Source organism: Zootoca vivipara, chromosome 14, assembly GCF_965207765.1.
Source record: "Zootoca vivipara chromosome 14, rZooViv2.hap1.1, whole genome shotgun sequence".
Lineage (NCBI taxonomy): Eukaryota > Metazoa > Chordata > Lepidosauria > Squamata > Lacertidae > Zootoca > Zootoca vivipara.
This window is the reverse complement of record NC_142597.1, coordinates 2,040,129-2,054,156: the sequence shown is the minus strand read 5'-3', so window position 1 is coordinate 2,054,156 and position 14,028 is coordinate 2,040,129. Positions and strand designations below refer to the sequence as shown.

Genomic DNA, 14,028 nt, shown 5'->3' with positions numbered 1-14,028 from the left:
GGGCTGGCCCAAGGCTCTTTGTTGCCTGAGGCAAAGGACAAGGTGGCTCATTCCATGTACAGAACTGGGGGGTCCTTTAGGGGTCCCCACCAACCTCAGTCTCCCTTCAGCCAGTCCCCACCTGCCTGCATCTGGGCAACCAGAAAAAAAATACCATCACATATACAATATAAATTTTATCACGTCTGGATGGCATGCAAGAACAAGAAGGAATTTGCCAAGGAATTTGCTGCCAAGGAGTGTGGTGGAGTCTCCTTCTTTGGGTTGGACTGGATGGCCCCTGTGGTCTCTTCCAACTCTTATGATTCTAAGAATGCACTGCAGTTGGCGTGCCGTGCGCAGGGGCATTGGTCACCCCCCAGTTCTTGTGTAGGTGCTTCTGGGAGCTAGTTCTAGGCAGGGTTTTGGGTTTGGAGCAAGGTGTCAGATCCCCACTCCTTCCTGAAGTTCCCTTGGTAGTGCAGAGTTTTTGCAAAGATTTTTTAAAAATGGGTATAGGTAGTACAACTCCAAGCTGTGGGTGGGCAGGGAAAGAAACATAAATGTCATTGGTGATTTAATATAACTAGTAATGAAGCTGTGGGTTGAGCAGATGCTGTTGTTTCTTCAGGAGCAGTACAGTGCCCCTTTTGTCATAGAAAGGGGTCTTGCTTTGCATCGCTGTGGTTTTAACTGCTGCTGCTAACCAGGGCCATCTCAAGCAGGTCGGGCGCCCTGCCGCCCCCGCCCTCGCAGCGCACGGCACGGCTTCCGCGCAGCTTCGTCGCGCAGCACCCCCCCCCCTGCCGCCCCGGCGCCCCGTGCCACCAAGACTACACTTAGAGCCGGGCCTGCTGCTAACTGGTCTGGAGTTTGGTTACTGGAGCTGGCTAGGGCATCATTGCAAAGTGGCAGACTGTGTGGCTGGCAGTTCTGCGCTATGGGGAGATTCCGCTGCACAAGTTCTGTTGCCACAGAGAGAAATGGCACAAGAGCATGCTCAAAGAGGTCTGTAGCATCTAAAAGACAGGTGATATTTTTTCTGGTGCAGACTTCCCAAAACAAGAGACACCTTTGTTAGGGTCCAGGTAATCATAGAATCATAGGGTTGGAAGAGGCTACAAGGGCCATCCAGTCCAACCCCCTGCCAAGCATGAAACACCATCAAAGCATTCCTGATTGATGGCTGTCAAGCCTCTGCTTAAAGACCTCCAAAGGAGACTCCACCACACTCCTTGGCAGCAAATTCCACTGTAGAACATCTCTTACTGTCAGGACGTTCTTCCTAATGTTTAGGTGGAATCTTCTTTCTTGTAGCTTGAATCCATTGCTCCGTGTCCGCTTCTCTGGAGCAGCAGAAAACAACCTTTCTCCCTCCTCCTTTAATACAGGCACCCCCAAACTGCAGCCCTCCAGATGTTTTGGCCTCCAACTCCCATGATCCCTAGCTAACAGGACCAGTGGTCGGGGAAGGTGGGAATTGTAGTCTAAAACATCTGGAGGGCCGAAGTTTGGGGATGCCTGCTTTAATATATTTGAACATGGCTATCACATCACCCCTTAACCTTCTCTTCTCCAGGCTAAACATGCCCAGCTCCCTAAGCCGTTCCTCATAAGGCATCGTTTCCAGGCCTTTGAATATTTTTTGTGTAGATCTTTCTGGCATAGTACATGAATATACTCCATTTGTCTTTTGCTCATATTTTGGGGGAAAGTTCATTGTATTCAGTGGGACACACACTGCAAAGTAAGGCCACATTCACACTACAGATTTAAAGCACCATTGATACCACTCTAACAATCATGGCTTCCTCAAAAGAATCCTGGAACAGTAGTTTGTTGAGGGTGCTGAGAGTTGTTAGGAGATAACTGGTTGGGAGCTCTGTGCAGGGAACAGCGGTCTCCTAACAGAATGAGTGTTTATAGGGGTATAAATTGAGCTTTAGATGTGTGGGGTGGATGTGGCCTCAGTGCGCACAAGACTTTAGCCATGATTCCTTCATCCCAGAATGAAAATGAGGGGACACAGTTGGCTTTACCACAGGCTGCAGTATCCATGAAATGGACCTGTGAGTCTGGAGAAATAGCAAGAAAGTCTTGTGGCACCTTGGAGATCTAAGAGATGAGCTGTATAACTCTTTGGAGCAGCCTTTCTTTCCCCAACCTGGCACCCAGCTATTACAAGGAAACAAGAACAGGACTGCGAGAAGAGCCAGGAAGAATATTGGAAGGAAAAACACATGTGTGTGATGTCCCATCTATCTGCCAGTGTTTCACAGTTGAGGCTGGTACCATTTGGGGGAGGGCACTTGTCCTGGGCTACAAACAGTCCTCTCTTGGAAGGGCCTAGGGGTTTGATAATGGCCAACTTGGTGCTTTCAGGTTGATGATGTCATTTGATTTGTGGGTGTGGCTTAGATTTCACAGGAAGGGAGGGGGTGTACTGTGGGAGGAATTCCACTTGAGGGTGCTGTTTGACTTGGTGGAAAAGCAGGTCTAAACCTGCCGAGGTGTGTGATTTGAGGTTTTTCTTGTCCCCTGCAACCCTCGGGGAGTGGCCTGGATCGTTGTGTCAAAATTTCAGGACGATCGGTCAAGCGGTTACGGAGAACATAGCGGCCGACAATTTCAAGATTTTTACATTTTTATATATATAGATGTTAAAATGAAACATTCCATAATATATTTTTAATTTTTTCATTTTTTTTGGGAAAAAACAAAAAAGGCTTCAGGAAAAACCCGGGGGGAAACGGTTTCCCCCCGAATATTTCCGGGTTTTTTCCCGGGCCTTCACATCTCTAGGAGTCTCCCATGGCATCTTAAAGGTGAGCAGACTTATTGTGGTGCCTGCATAGCTGGGCAAGGGTTTGCCTCATCAGAAGTATCTTTTCCTTTCCTAGATGTTATCTAGCACAGTGCATTAGACAAGTGCTTTACAACTACTACTACTACTACTATCATCATTATTTATTGAGTCAGGGAACCTCTCTTACACAATGTGATTCCCTGTGGAACTGTACAGAATGTACCTGTAGGTACACTGAGATGATCTTTGGAGGCCCTTCCACCAGCTGGCCATGGGAGAGATTTTCCTACCCCCACATTGCCCCACACCAGGTATGATGGGTTGGTGCCCACGCTCCTGTTTTTCCAATGCCAGGCACAACCCCCAAGTTCTCCTACCCTTCTGTAACTCAGGCTACAACCTCCCCACACATTTAAAGCATTATGTCATGGCTTCCCCAGACAATCTTGGGAATTAGTTGGGGAATCTAGTTGTAGATCAGGGGTCAGCAACCTTTTTCAGCCGTGGCCCAGTCCACTGTCCCTCAGACCTTGGGGGGGCTATATTTTGGGGAAAAATTAAAATGAACGAATTCCTATGCCCCACAAATAACCCAGAGATGCATTTTAAAGAAAAGGACACATTCTACTCATGTAAAAACATGCTGATTCCCCGACCATCCACGGGCCGGATTGAGAAGGCGATTAGGCCTCATCCGGCCCACGGGCCTTAGGTTGCCTACCCCTGTTCTAGATTTTAAGCTGCTTGGGGTGAGGACCCTTCCTCTCAGTCCTTGGAAAAGAGCCATGTACATGGATAAGGCCATATAAATAGGTAATAGTTCTCAAGCTGTGTTGAAGTCTATGGTTTGTGCTGCTTCGATTTTGTGCCTCTGAGTGTCCTGTTGTTTTAATTGTTTGATATTCACAGTCATCTCCATCTGATTTCTATTCAGAGTTGATTCTTTTAAATTAATGGGCCTAAGTTAGCCATGTCTACTAATTTCATTGGGTCTACTCTGATGTAGAACTAGCTTTGGGTACAACCCTTGATGATGAGGTTGTTTTGAAATCATTTTTTTAAAGATGCCTTGGGGTAGCAGTGCTGGTGGGTGTGCAAACAATTTCTCAGCAAACGTGTGAGGCCATCTGGCTGCTCCCTTTTGCTGTGCCATTCAATAAGTTAACTTCATTAACTATGAATCCCAAAATCTGGGATCCCTTCAAAATTGGTGCCAAAGTTTTGCAGTCATTTTCCAGCAAAAACCCTGCACTTTGCAGTGCCCCACAAACAGAGCGATAGAATGTCAAACGTGGGGGTTACCCAAAACCCCAACATCATCTAAATCACCGCAAACTGGCACCACGCTGGTTTGAAGTGAATTGGACAACATTGGGCTTTTGGGTGACCCTGTGGCCCCCGGGTTTGAGGGTCTATTGCTTCATTTGTAGGGTGATGCAAAACACAGGGTTTTGGCTGCAAAACGCTGCCAAACCTTTGTCAAAGTTTGGTGCTGGTTTGGAGTGCATTAGACAACGTGGGGCTTTGGGGTGTTAATCACAAACCCAAGTTTGAGGGTCTATTGCAGGGGTCAGCAAACCTTTTCAGGAGGGGGCCAGTCCACTGTCCCTCAGACCTTGTGGGACGCCAGACCCACCCTCTCTTGAAAGCACCCCCCTCCCAAAAGGACCCCCCTACCGCCACTCACCCTGCCTCATCTTTGGCAGCATTGCCACCATCCTCTCCCTTGGGCAGGGGTCCACGGGCTGCAGAGCCCATGCTGCTGGCCTGGGTGGGGGACGCAGCCTCCCTGCCACCGCTGCTTCCTCCAGCTCGGCTCTTGGCCATATGTCGCGAAAGTTGGTCCCCGCACAACAAGGCCTCTGTGCCGGTTTAGCGCAGGGACTGACCGAGTGGGCAGCAGGGTCCGCAAGGTTCACGGGCCGGATTAACGAGCCCGGTGAGCCGCATCCAGCCCCCAGGCCTTAGTTTGCCAACCCCTAGTCTATTGCTTCGTTTGTGGGGTGATGCAAAACTCAGGGTTTTCACTGCAAAACTTTTGCCAAAGTTTGGTGCTGGTTTGGAGTAAATTAGACAACATGGGGTTTGGGGTGTTAACTATGAAGCCTTGTTTGATGTATCAATTACTCCATTTGTGGGGTGCTGCAAAACATGGGGGGGGGGTTGCTGCAAAATTACTTCAAAAAGTTGGCACCAGTTTCAAGGGGATCACAGATTCTGGGGTTCATAATTAATGAATCTAAATAAATTCCCTAAGTAGGCGTAGGCACTTTGATTTCTGCCTTGCTGCAACCTCGTTAAGTAATGACATAGGCAAATAGCTTGTGGGGAGTTAGATGGTTGCAAATTCTGCAGCTCCCCTATGAGTAAATGATGGGAATTGATTAGATTATGCAAATGTTCATTTATTTTGAAAATTGATCAAACTCCTGTGGACTTGTGTAATTCTCTATCTATCTATCTATTGTCCCTTGCTTTTCATGTTAAGGAGAACGGTTCTGATCTAGCCGCCTCCTTGCTAGGTTAGAAGAAAAATTTACAGTATCTCTATCCATCACCTCCACACTGTTTGTCATGTCATAATCCCTTTATCATGTCCCTGGTTAGTCTCTCCCCCGCCACCCCTGCCCAATACTTTAATTACAGGTGGGCAACTTGTGAATTTTGCCCTAATTGTATGTGGGTGGGAGAAATGTGGGAGTGGGTGGCCCCAGCTACCCAATATACAGTTTTAAAACATTTTATATAGTGCTGATATCCATGTACATGGCACTTCTGTAGAGGAATAACAAGATAATAGGTCCCTGCCCCAAGGAGCAAACACTTTCCTTTTTGAAAGAAAAGAGGGTAAAAAGAAGGAAGAAGGATGCTGTCCACCACCAGGTTTTGCGGGGGAGAAATCTTTATTTATGAGCCATATTTTTTATTCACTTGCCCCCTCCCTCTCTTTCCCTAGAATCACTTGAAGATGACATGCCATTTGGGGCTGACATTTTGGAGGAGAATGTGTGCCTAAGAGGCTCCGCTTCAGCAGAGGATGAATGGGAAGCAGAGCCTGCAGCCCCACAAGCCAGTGAGGTGTCCATTGGGATTGGCATAGGTCCACCCATGACTCCATCTGCACCAAGGCCAGAGCCGTCCACGGAGCAGCAAATTGCAGAAGAAACCGCTTCCCCAGAGAGGTCGGATCCAGACCTAGCTTCAGCAAGTGCTGTGCCCGCAGCAACTCAGGAAGAACAACAGGGGGCGTCTCAGGAATGTGGAGTAGCACCCGTTGAAGGGATTTCGGAAGCCAAAGCAGTTGGTGAGACACTTTTGATCAGCAAGAGTAAACTCCCCAGGGCAAGACCAGCTGCCCTTCTGAAGAAGATGGGAGGAGAGAACCCTGGGACCAAAATGGCCACAGAGAGCGGCCCCCTCCTCAAAGCCTCCTACCGCTTTGACCCAGAGGAGTACAACGAGAACACCAACCCCTTTGCGATTGGGGGCGCCAAGCTCCAGAACTCCCCCCCGGCACCCCAGCCAGGCTTTGCTCTGCCACACAATGACCCCAAGGTGTTGGGGCAGGGAGTTGCTGGCGAGTCGCAGGGCCGGGCTGTGAAGCTTGAATTTGATTTTGCCGATGGTGTGGAAAGTGCAGAGTCAAAGAAAGGCTTGCCAAGGAAAGCCGGAAGGAAGCCGGCCAGCAAACTGTCTCCTAAGAAGCAAAGAGCTGGTGCCAAACGACCCACTGTGGGCACTGAGGGGGCAGAGAAAGCCCTTGCTGCAGATCCACCTGAGGTGCCCCTCCCCAAGGTCTCCCACCAGGTGGATGCCGTCCATTGGGATGGTCCTAGTTGTGAGCCCCTTGCGGGGAGTGCGGGCTTGCAGAGCTCGCCAGTCCTTCTGGGAGATTCCTACAACCTTGACGCGCGTGATCCTTTCAAGCCCACCCAGACCTTGGCGGGCCCAGGAGCCGACTCCTGCCCCTCTGCGGAGAACAGTCTCAATGAGATATTGGAGCTGCAGACCCTGGAGGCCTGCGAGGGCGAAGAGCTGCAGAGCGGTTTGGCCTCTCCAAAGAAACCCAAGTCCCAGCTGATCACGTGAGTGAGGACGGGCAGGGGGGCATCTGGCTTTGCTGCAGGGTAGCACAGAAGCCCCATAGTTTACAAGGCTCTGGGCCAGGCCGAGTGTCTTCTGGACCACCAGTGCACCTCATCCAGCACCCCAAGGAAATTTCTTCACCTTGCAAGAATCCCCTGATTCTGGTGGAGGCAGCAAAAAATAAAAGCACAATGACCCAGTGCTGGGCTGGGGAAGTTTCTTCCTCTCTGGCCAACCCAGCACCCCAATGGCGCTGCATATCACCCACCCACCCAGTCATCTGGCCCCTCAAGATGTTTTTTGTTACTGTGGGTTGTGGCCAGGTAAGTTCTACTCAGAGTAGAGCCATTGCAGTTGAAGGACCTGTTTGGAATTGTCTATTCATTTCAAGTGGCTGAGTATGACTAAGATTGGATGTAACGCTACAGGTGGGGTTGATGGAGTCTGTCAATATCTGGGGGGGGCCACAGGGGTATTTATTACTTATTTATTGAGAGCATTTGCACCCTGCTCTTCAGCCAAAAAGGCTCCTGGAGTGGCTTACATACAATTGAAATAAGACCTTCCCCACCTGCAGACTTACAACCTATTAAATGAGAAAGACACAAAAGGGGAAATGGGCAGGGAGGGAAGAGGGGAAAACCTGCCTCCAGCCCCAATTCTTGAACTGTTGCTCTGATAAGGAATGGCTGGTCCAGTTCAGGGTCAGGAGCCTCCCACTGAGGCAGCCTGGCAGAATGGCTTCCCCTTTGGACAGTGGAGAAGGAGAGGAGGCCTGCGGAGGCTGCCCTGAGACTCCCCCACCCCCTTGCTCTCCACACTGTTCCTACTGGGATTCTGCATTTTTCCCTCTGGGGTGTAAGGAGCACACATTGGTGACTGTTTTTCTCGCACTCTGAACTCTTCCAGGCATTGAGTTTGGCTGTGAAAAAGTCCCAGAAGTTCACGGGCTGCCCAGTGACGCGCAGCAGTAATTATATTAGCAGAGTGCTTCGTTTAAATAATGTAAACTTTATTAAATCAATGTTCTTCATAAAATATAGTTTGAGCAACAAAGACTCAGTTACAGAAACACAGAGGCAAGATGTTCATGACTGTTAAGTTACACAAACTGGAACAGAGTCCGGCCTAGAATGCCAGTTGGCAGTTAGGATTTGACCGTTAGAGCCTGCCTTGCTGTCCCTGCTCCCATGTGTCTTTGTCACATGACACCCAGTTCCCTGGCCTGAATAAATATTTGCAGCGGGAGAGAGGGCAGTGTCTTGTCCAGCTGCTCAAGGAGCATGAGGATGGAGAATGCAGGGGCGTCCAGTGGGCCCAGGGCAGTGGTCGCCAAGCTCTGTATTTTCAGGGATTCTAGCAAGACGTGTGGGTGCAGAGGGGCCATGAGAGAAACAGCTCGTCGTTCCCAAACGGTGCCCCCCAAGCCTTGGGCCATTAAATAACCTGTGGCCTGTTCAATGTGGGGCGAAGGAGGACTCTTGTTATTACTGTTTCTTTTTTATGCTGCGTATTATGTTTTTATTATTATGCTGCGTAAATTATCTTCTTAATGTTGTAAACTGCCCTAAGATAAAGGGCAGTATAAAAATTGAATGAACAGCAACCACAACAGCTTCAGCAAGGGTGGGAATCTCCGGACTGGGGGATGAATGCAGTCCTCCAAGCCCTTGGGATGCCCCCCCCACACCCCACACTGGCCTTGCTTCACGTCCCCCTTGATGGCTTTTGCCTGACTGGAATGTGTCCTTGAACTCTGAGAAGGTCTCTTGCTTGGAGGGAGGGAGGATTAAAAGCCTTTTGTAGAAACTAGCCTATTGGACAGAGGTAAAATTTGCATCCATTTCTCTGCCTGCCACTGAGAAAGCCTCTCCAGCCCTGAAAAATTGAGTGCCTGTGTGGGAACTGCCTGATCGAATGCTCCATCCTAAGAGAGATTTTGTGTGTGTATGTGTGTGTGTGTGTGTGTGTGTGTGTGTGTGTGTGTGTGTGTGTTGCAATTTAAATATTGCACAGTGCACACAGAAACCTAATATGCCAAGGGGGATAGTTTTAGATTCCAGCACTGAAAATTAGGAAAGTTCTGGTTTAAGAGAAGCAAAAGATTCCTGTCTTTTCAAGGTGCTCTCTCCACGCCCACCAGGCTGAATAACCACTGGATGTCAGGATGAAGTGAGGTGATGTGGGGCTTTGAAGTCTGGATGTGCCAGGATTTCAAAGCACAGGGTAGATTCTGAAAGGCCTTTTGCTAGCAGTCCCCTGCTGCACTTTAAACCTCCAGAAACACTGGGCTTGTTGCAAAAGTGCTTTCAGAGAAGCTGACACTGCTTTTGCCTGCACATGCCTGCTCCCAGCAGGGGAACTGGGGTGTGCAGCCAATGGAGCAGGATTTAACCCCAGCTCATCAGCAGGGGAACTGTCATGCAGTCAAAGCAGAATAGAGCTCCTCCCACAGGGCAGAGGTTCCATAACCCTGCAATGGCACCCTTGGCCTCTGCTTAAATGGCCACCTTCCCTGGGAGGTGAGGGGAAAGCATTCCCCCCTCAGGGCCTGAGCCAGCCCTAGCTGGAATATGAAACGGTCAGAAAGCTGGTGACTTTGGAGGGGTGAAAATCTGATACTGCCTTTGAAAAACCAGCGAAGCACAAACACTTATTGTGCAGGAGACGAATCCTTTTCTCCTTGGGCCCTCCCAGCCCTTCGTTATTTACAGCTTCCATACAGTCTCGGGAGCGGGCTTCCTGTTTCCAGCGGTGAGAAACGGCTGACTCCCACATGATCGGACCTCAGCCGTGCCGGTAATCCAGGGTTGATATAGGGGTAATTAGCCCTGACAGACTCCCCAGGGTGGGGGAGGACTGTCTCGAAGACCCGCAGATCGTCCGAGATTGCCAGCTGGCATTAAGGTGCAAGCAGCAGGACACTGGGTCCCAGAGCACGACGCAGCTGGCACTCTCCAAAGTCACTCTCATAGCCGGAAATATCTGTTTGACAAAATAATTAGATTTGGACAATAAACAGACAAAGTCTGGACTGAAGAAGACTAAGAAAAAACCTGCAGAATTGCACAGTCCCTGGTGTTTAAGCTCGGACTTCAAAGAGATTCTCATCATGGTGTTTGGATTTACGGAGGTGATTGGTATGTTCCTTTTTCTATACTGTACCTACAGTTGTTTTTCTATGCCAAGCCTCATTAAGAAACCTTTTTTTTAAAAAAAAAGGAGTACAGATGGACTTCCATTTATAATTAAGTATTCAACTGTGCAGCTTTACTTAGACTTGATAAAGATGAAAGAAGAAACAAGATGGCGCTTCTTAGTATGACGCAGCACGGAAAAATGAGAATTCCTCCCTTTTTCGAGGGAAGTGGGAAATACTTGCTAGCTGACTTCATAATGACTTGTGATAACAATTTGGGACAACATACAGTGCATCTGTTTGCAGAATTTCTACATTATGAGAGAGAGGGGGGGAGGGAGAGGGAGAGAGAGGGGGAGAGAGAGGGCTAAGTGGATGTCTAGCAGCCCCCCTTCTAGGGCCCAGGGGGTGTTGTGTGGTGTCCGGGAAAGCCGATTGATCGTCAAATGACTTATATCTGTGGAATACAGTTCATTTACATTGCAATATTGCAAACAGTATGCTTATGGTGAACAGTAACAATTTAACAATTTGGGAGTTACTGCGTCATTAAACTTCAAACGACAGGCTTGGACAACAGCCCGGATTGGAAGATTGGAATGAAGTCAGGAAAAGCTGCGCTGGCAAATAGACAGTTGAAAAAATATATATACAGTGGTACCTCTACCTACGAATAACTCTACTTACGAATGTTTCTACTTATGAACGGAGCTCCGTCCGCCATCTTAGATGCGGTTTAGATAGGATTTTTTCTACTTACGAATTTTTAGATAGGGTTGCTTCTCTATTTTTTCTCCCAATGCATTCCTATGGGATTCGACTTACAAACGTGCGTTCGGAACGCATTAAATTCGTAAGTAGAGGTACCACTGTACGCAAATAAAGCTGTACCCGATGGATGAAAGGATATATGATTTTTTACATGATTGAGAATTGCACAGCCCGGGACAGGGAACTTTAAAGTGTCAAGATCGGAATGTGGAAAATAGGAGAACAAGAAGAAGACAGAAATGAACATATTGGAGATCTACTTCAGAGGTCCAGACTATGGGAAGCCCGGAAATAATTAATAATTAATAATTTGGGTTGTAATTTGGCTGTTTTTATTTTATTTTATTATTTTTAATTGGATTATGATTTGATGGATTTGTTAATTGGATGTTTTTATTGGAAAACTAATAAAAATGATTTAAAACAAAACAAAACCCAGCCTCGGGAGCCGGGGTTCCAAGGGCACAAGTGCCGGCAGGAATAGCCACAGGCCCCTGGGAGCAAGCAGACCCAATGCCTTTGGGAGGTTGTGGTAGTGCTTGTGTCTTGCTGCACCTTGTTCTCCTGTGACGCGCCAGGGTTCAGCAGGGACCAGCAAAGGGGGGAGCAGCTCCAAAGCAGTTTCAGCCCTGGCAAGATTTCTGTGTGTGAAGTGCTTCTGCATCCAAGAGAGCATGCAAACCACGGGGTGGGCACTCGCGGCCACAGTGCACAGCTCAGCCGCATGTATACCTGATGGGAATCCTTGGTGAGTTGAGGCTCCCCTGCAAGCACACACCAGCTTTGTATGCCCACAATGCCAAACAGACAATTCTGGCTTCAAAAACCAGTTAGTGCACAAGTAGTCTGCACTAGAAAAGAGTTTCCTTTGCAGCCACTTCACTGCTTCTTTCAGGTGAGTAGCAAAACAAGCCAGGATGCAGCTCACAGCCATAGCTTCCTGCTACATGTAAATCTGGAAATTTTGGTTAATGGATTCAACACAAGCCGGAGTTGAAGCCATGGTTTGATATTGGCTTCATATCTTGTCTTCATTTGAAACCATGGTTTCCAGGTTTTCATGCAACAGGGAACTATGGCTGTCAGCTGGGTCCTGGCTTGTTTTGCTACACAGGTGAAAGGAGGAGCCAAACAGCCTCAGAGAGGCTCTGCATCTGCAGAAAAGCTCATGCTTGAGCATTTCTGCTTTTGCATTGTGTGCAAACACGCCCCTCCCCCTATATACATGAAGCAAAAGATGCTTGGGCATATGCAAGCATCACAACTTGGTCACATATGGCTCCTAGAAGGGCTCCACATGGAACTACCTGACACATAAGAGTTTTATTATGTTGAAAGGTGGTCTGTATTGTTCCAGCCCTGGTAGTGTGGTTGGCAACACACAGTATTGTGTAGAAATTCAGTGCATTTCAGGAACTGGGATGTACTGTAGGAAGAGGATAGATGCCATAGATGTTAAGCAGCTGTTCATAGCCTATGCAAATTAACAAATATTGGTATGACAAGTTTGCAAGAACTGAGCTGTTAGATCAAACTAGAACCTTGTCCCAAAGGTCAACTCTAGCTACAGTTGGCTTTGAGTAGTGCTAGGTTTACACTATGCTAAAAATGCAAGAAACCTTTGGCTGGGTAATCCTGACCCTTCCCGCTCAAAGCTGAATTTTACAACTTTAAGTGCATAGTTTCCCCTCCATTGCACAGTTCTGCAGTTTTTGTTTTGTTTTGTTTTACTGCTCTTTTGTGTAATTTCTTTTTGTTCTAGTCATACTGAGGAACAGGTGCCACATGGAGCTAATACTCTTCTGGCTTCTGAAATTGCAGTGGGGTTTGCCAGTGCAGAAAATTCATGGCTACAGCTTCCTTGATAGGCAAGGGATTGGGCTGGATGACCTTTGAAGTGTCTTTTGCCTCTGTGATTCTATGTCCACACGTATTGAGGCATATCTTCATAGCCATGAGGGCTAGAAACTTAAAATTTTGTTTCCTGATTAGCAGGAGGCTAAATTATATCCCCCCGTGTAGCATTCTCCAGTCTTACATCATCAGGGAGCTCACATAACCCTGGCTCTGAGTTACCGGTATGCACTCATTTGTAGGGTTTCTGCACACCAGCAGCAAAAATTGAAGTTTTACATCTCTTCTCTGCATGGTCTTTCCACTCATAGTATGACTTCTGTATTTATCCAGGGAGAAAATATATATACTGTACACACACACACACACACACACACACACACACACCTGAGTCTTTTACATGTTTTTCTTTTTCTTTTTCCTCTCCCTCCATCTCTCTACCTTTCTTTCTTGTCTGTTCATTTTTGGTGCATCAGGACTACAGAACAAGTGAAATTTCTCTGTTTTCTGTTGTAAGTACTCATTTCCTTTCTTTTTCTTGTGTTCCTCTTTGGGTTTTGGTGTTTTTGTTGGCCCTTTCTCTCCCTCCCTCTCTCTTCACTGCATGCCGCTTCCTCGCCTATTTATTCTGAGATTTTAGTCTGTCTCTTGTCTCCAGCCTCCTCTTAGAAGACCATAATTTCACCTGGCAGCTTAGCTTTGCAGCAGAATGAGGACTGGGAGATGGCTGGGCTGGCTGTTGTGGCATGCTTGCTTTCTATGGGTTTCCAAGGCATAACAAATTCTGTGCATTTGCTGTGTGCCCCCCCCACTCCCCCCCAAACAAACATTATGGCTCTTCTTTCATTCCAAAGCCAAGAATTAGCCCACCTTTGTTCAGAAACAAATGTCTGGGTCTTCAGTAAATAAGCCACATAGTTTCAGAGATCATGGCCCTTCACAGTCTCTAGGTGGGAGCTTCAGCTAACTCTTATCTTCCACATTGCAGAAATGGAAAACCTACAGAACTAGGCACGGTAAAAGTTCCCCTAGAACAGAGGTGCAGGATGTGGTCCTCTAGTCCCAGTTGTCATGGCCAACAGTGTAGGGCGTGACACCAGCTATCCGCCATGCCATTGAAGAGAGGCTGCAATGGGCGCCTTTTCATGCTTTCGGAAAAAGGAGAGCCTGAGGCAGCACTTGGGGAACCTTGTTCATCCCAAGGGCCACTTTCTCTTCTGGGCAGCATTCTGGGGGCCACCTGCTAGCAGTGGGCAGGGATCAAGGTAGAAGTGGGCGGAGGAAGGACTGCCGTGTTGATCTTTGTTTATAGGGCTGGTTTCCACACACAGCTGGGAAGCAAGAGGCATCGCTGGCGCTCCGGGACACCTTTGCCAGAGAGGGGATTGGCCTA

The 14,028-nt window shown here is 48.0% G+C and overlaps 2 protein-coding genes across 7 annotated transcripts in view; one reads left to right on the top strand and one right to left on the bottom strand.

The window, feature by feature from the left end:
* Window positions 1-14,028, bottom strand: part of LOC118096848 (disintegrin and metalloproteinase domain-containing protein 2) — a 272,336-nt gene that overhangs the window by 130,767 nt on the left and 127,541 nt on the right. The window lies entirely within an intron of this gene.
* Window positions 1-14,028, top strand: part of TACC1 (transforming acidic coiled-coil containing protein 1) — a 66,179-nt gene that overhangs the window by 31,115 nt on the left and 21,036 nt on the right. For all 6 annotated transcript variants that reach the window (XM_088657648.1, XM_088657647.1, XM_035138972.3 and 3 more), the window contains exon 3: window positions 5,742-6,870. In XM_088657648.1, coding sequence (XP_088513774.1) covers window positions 5,742-6,870 — 1,129 coding nt within the window. The remainder of the gene's footprint in view (window positions 1-5,741; window positions 6,871-14,028) is intronic.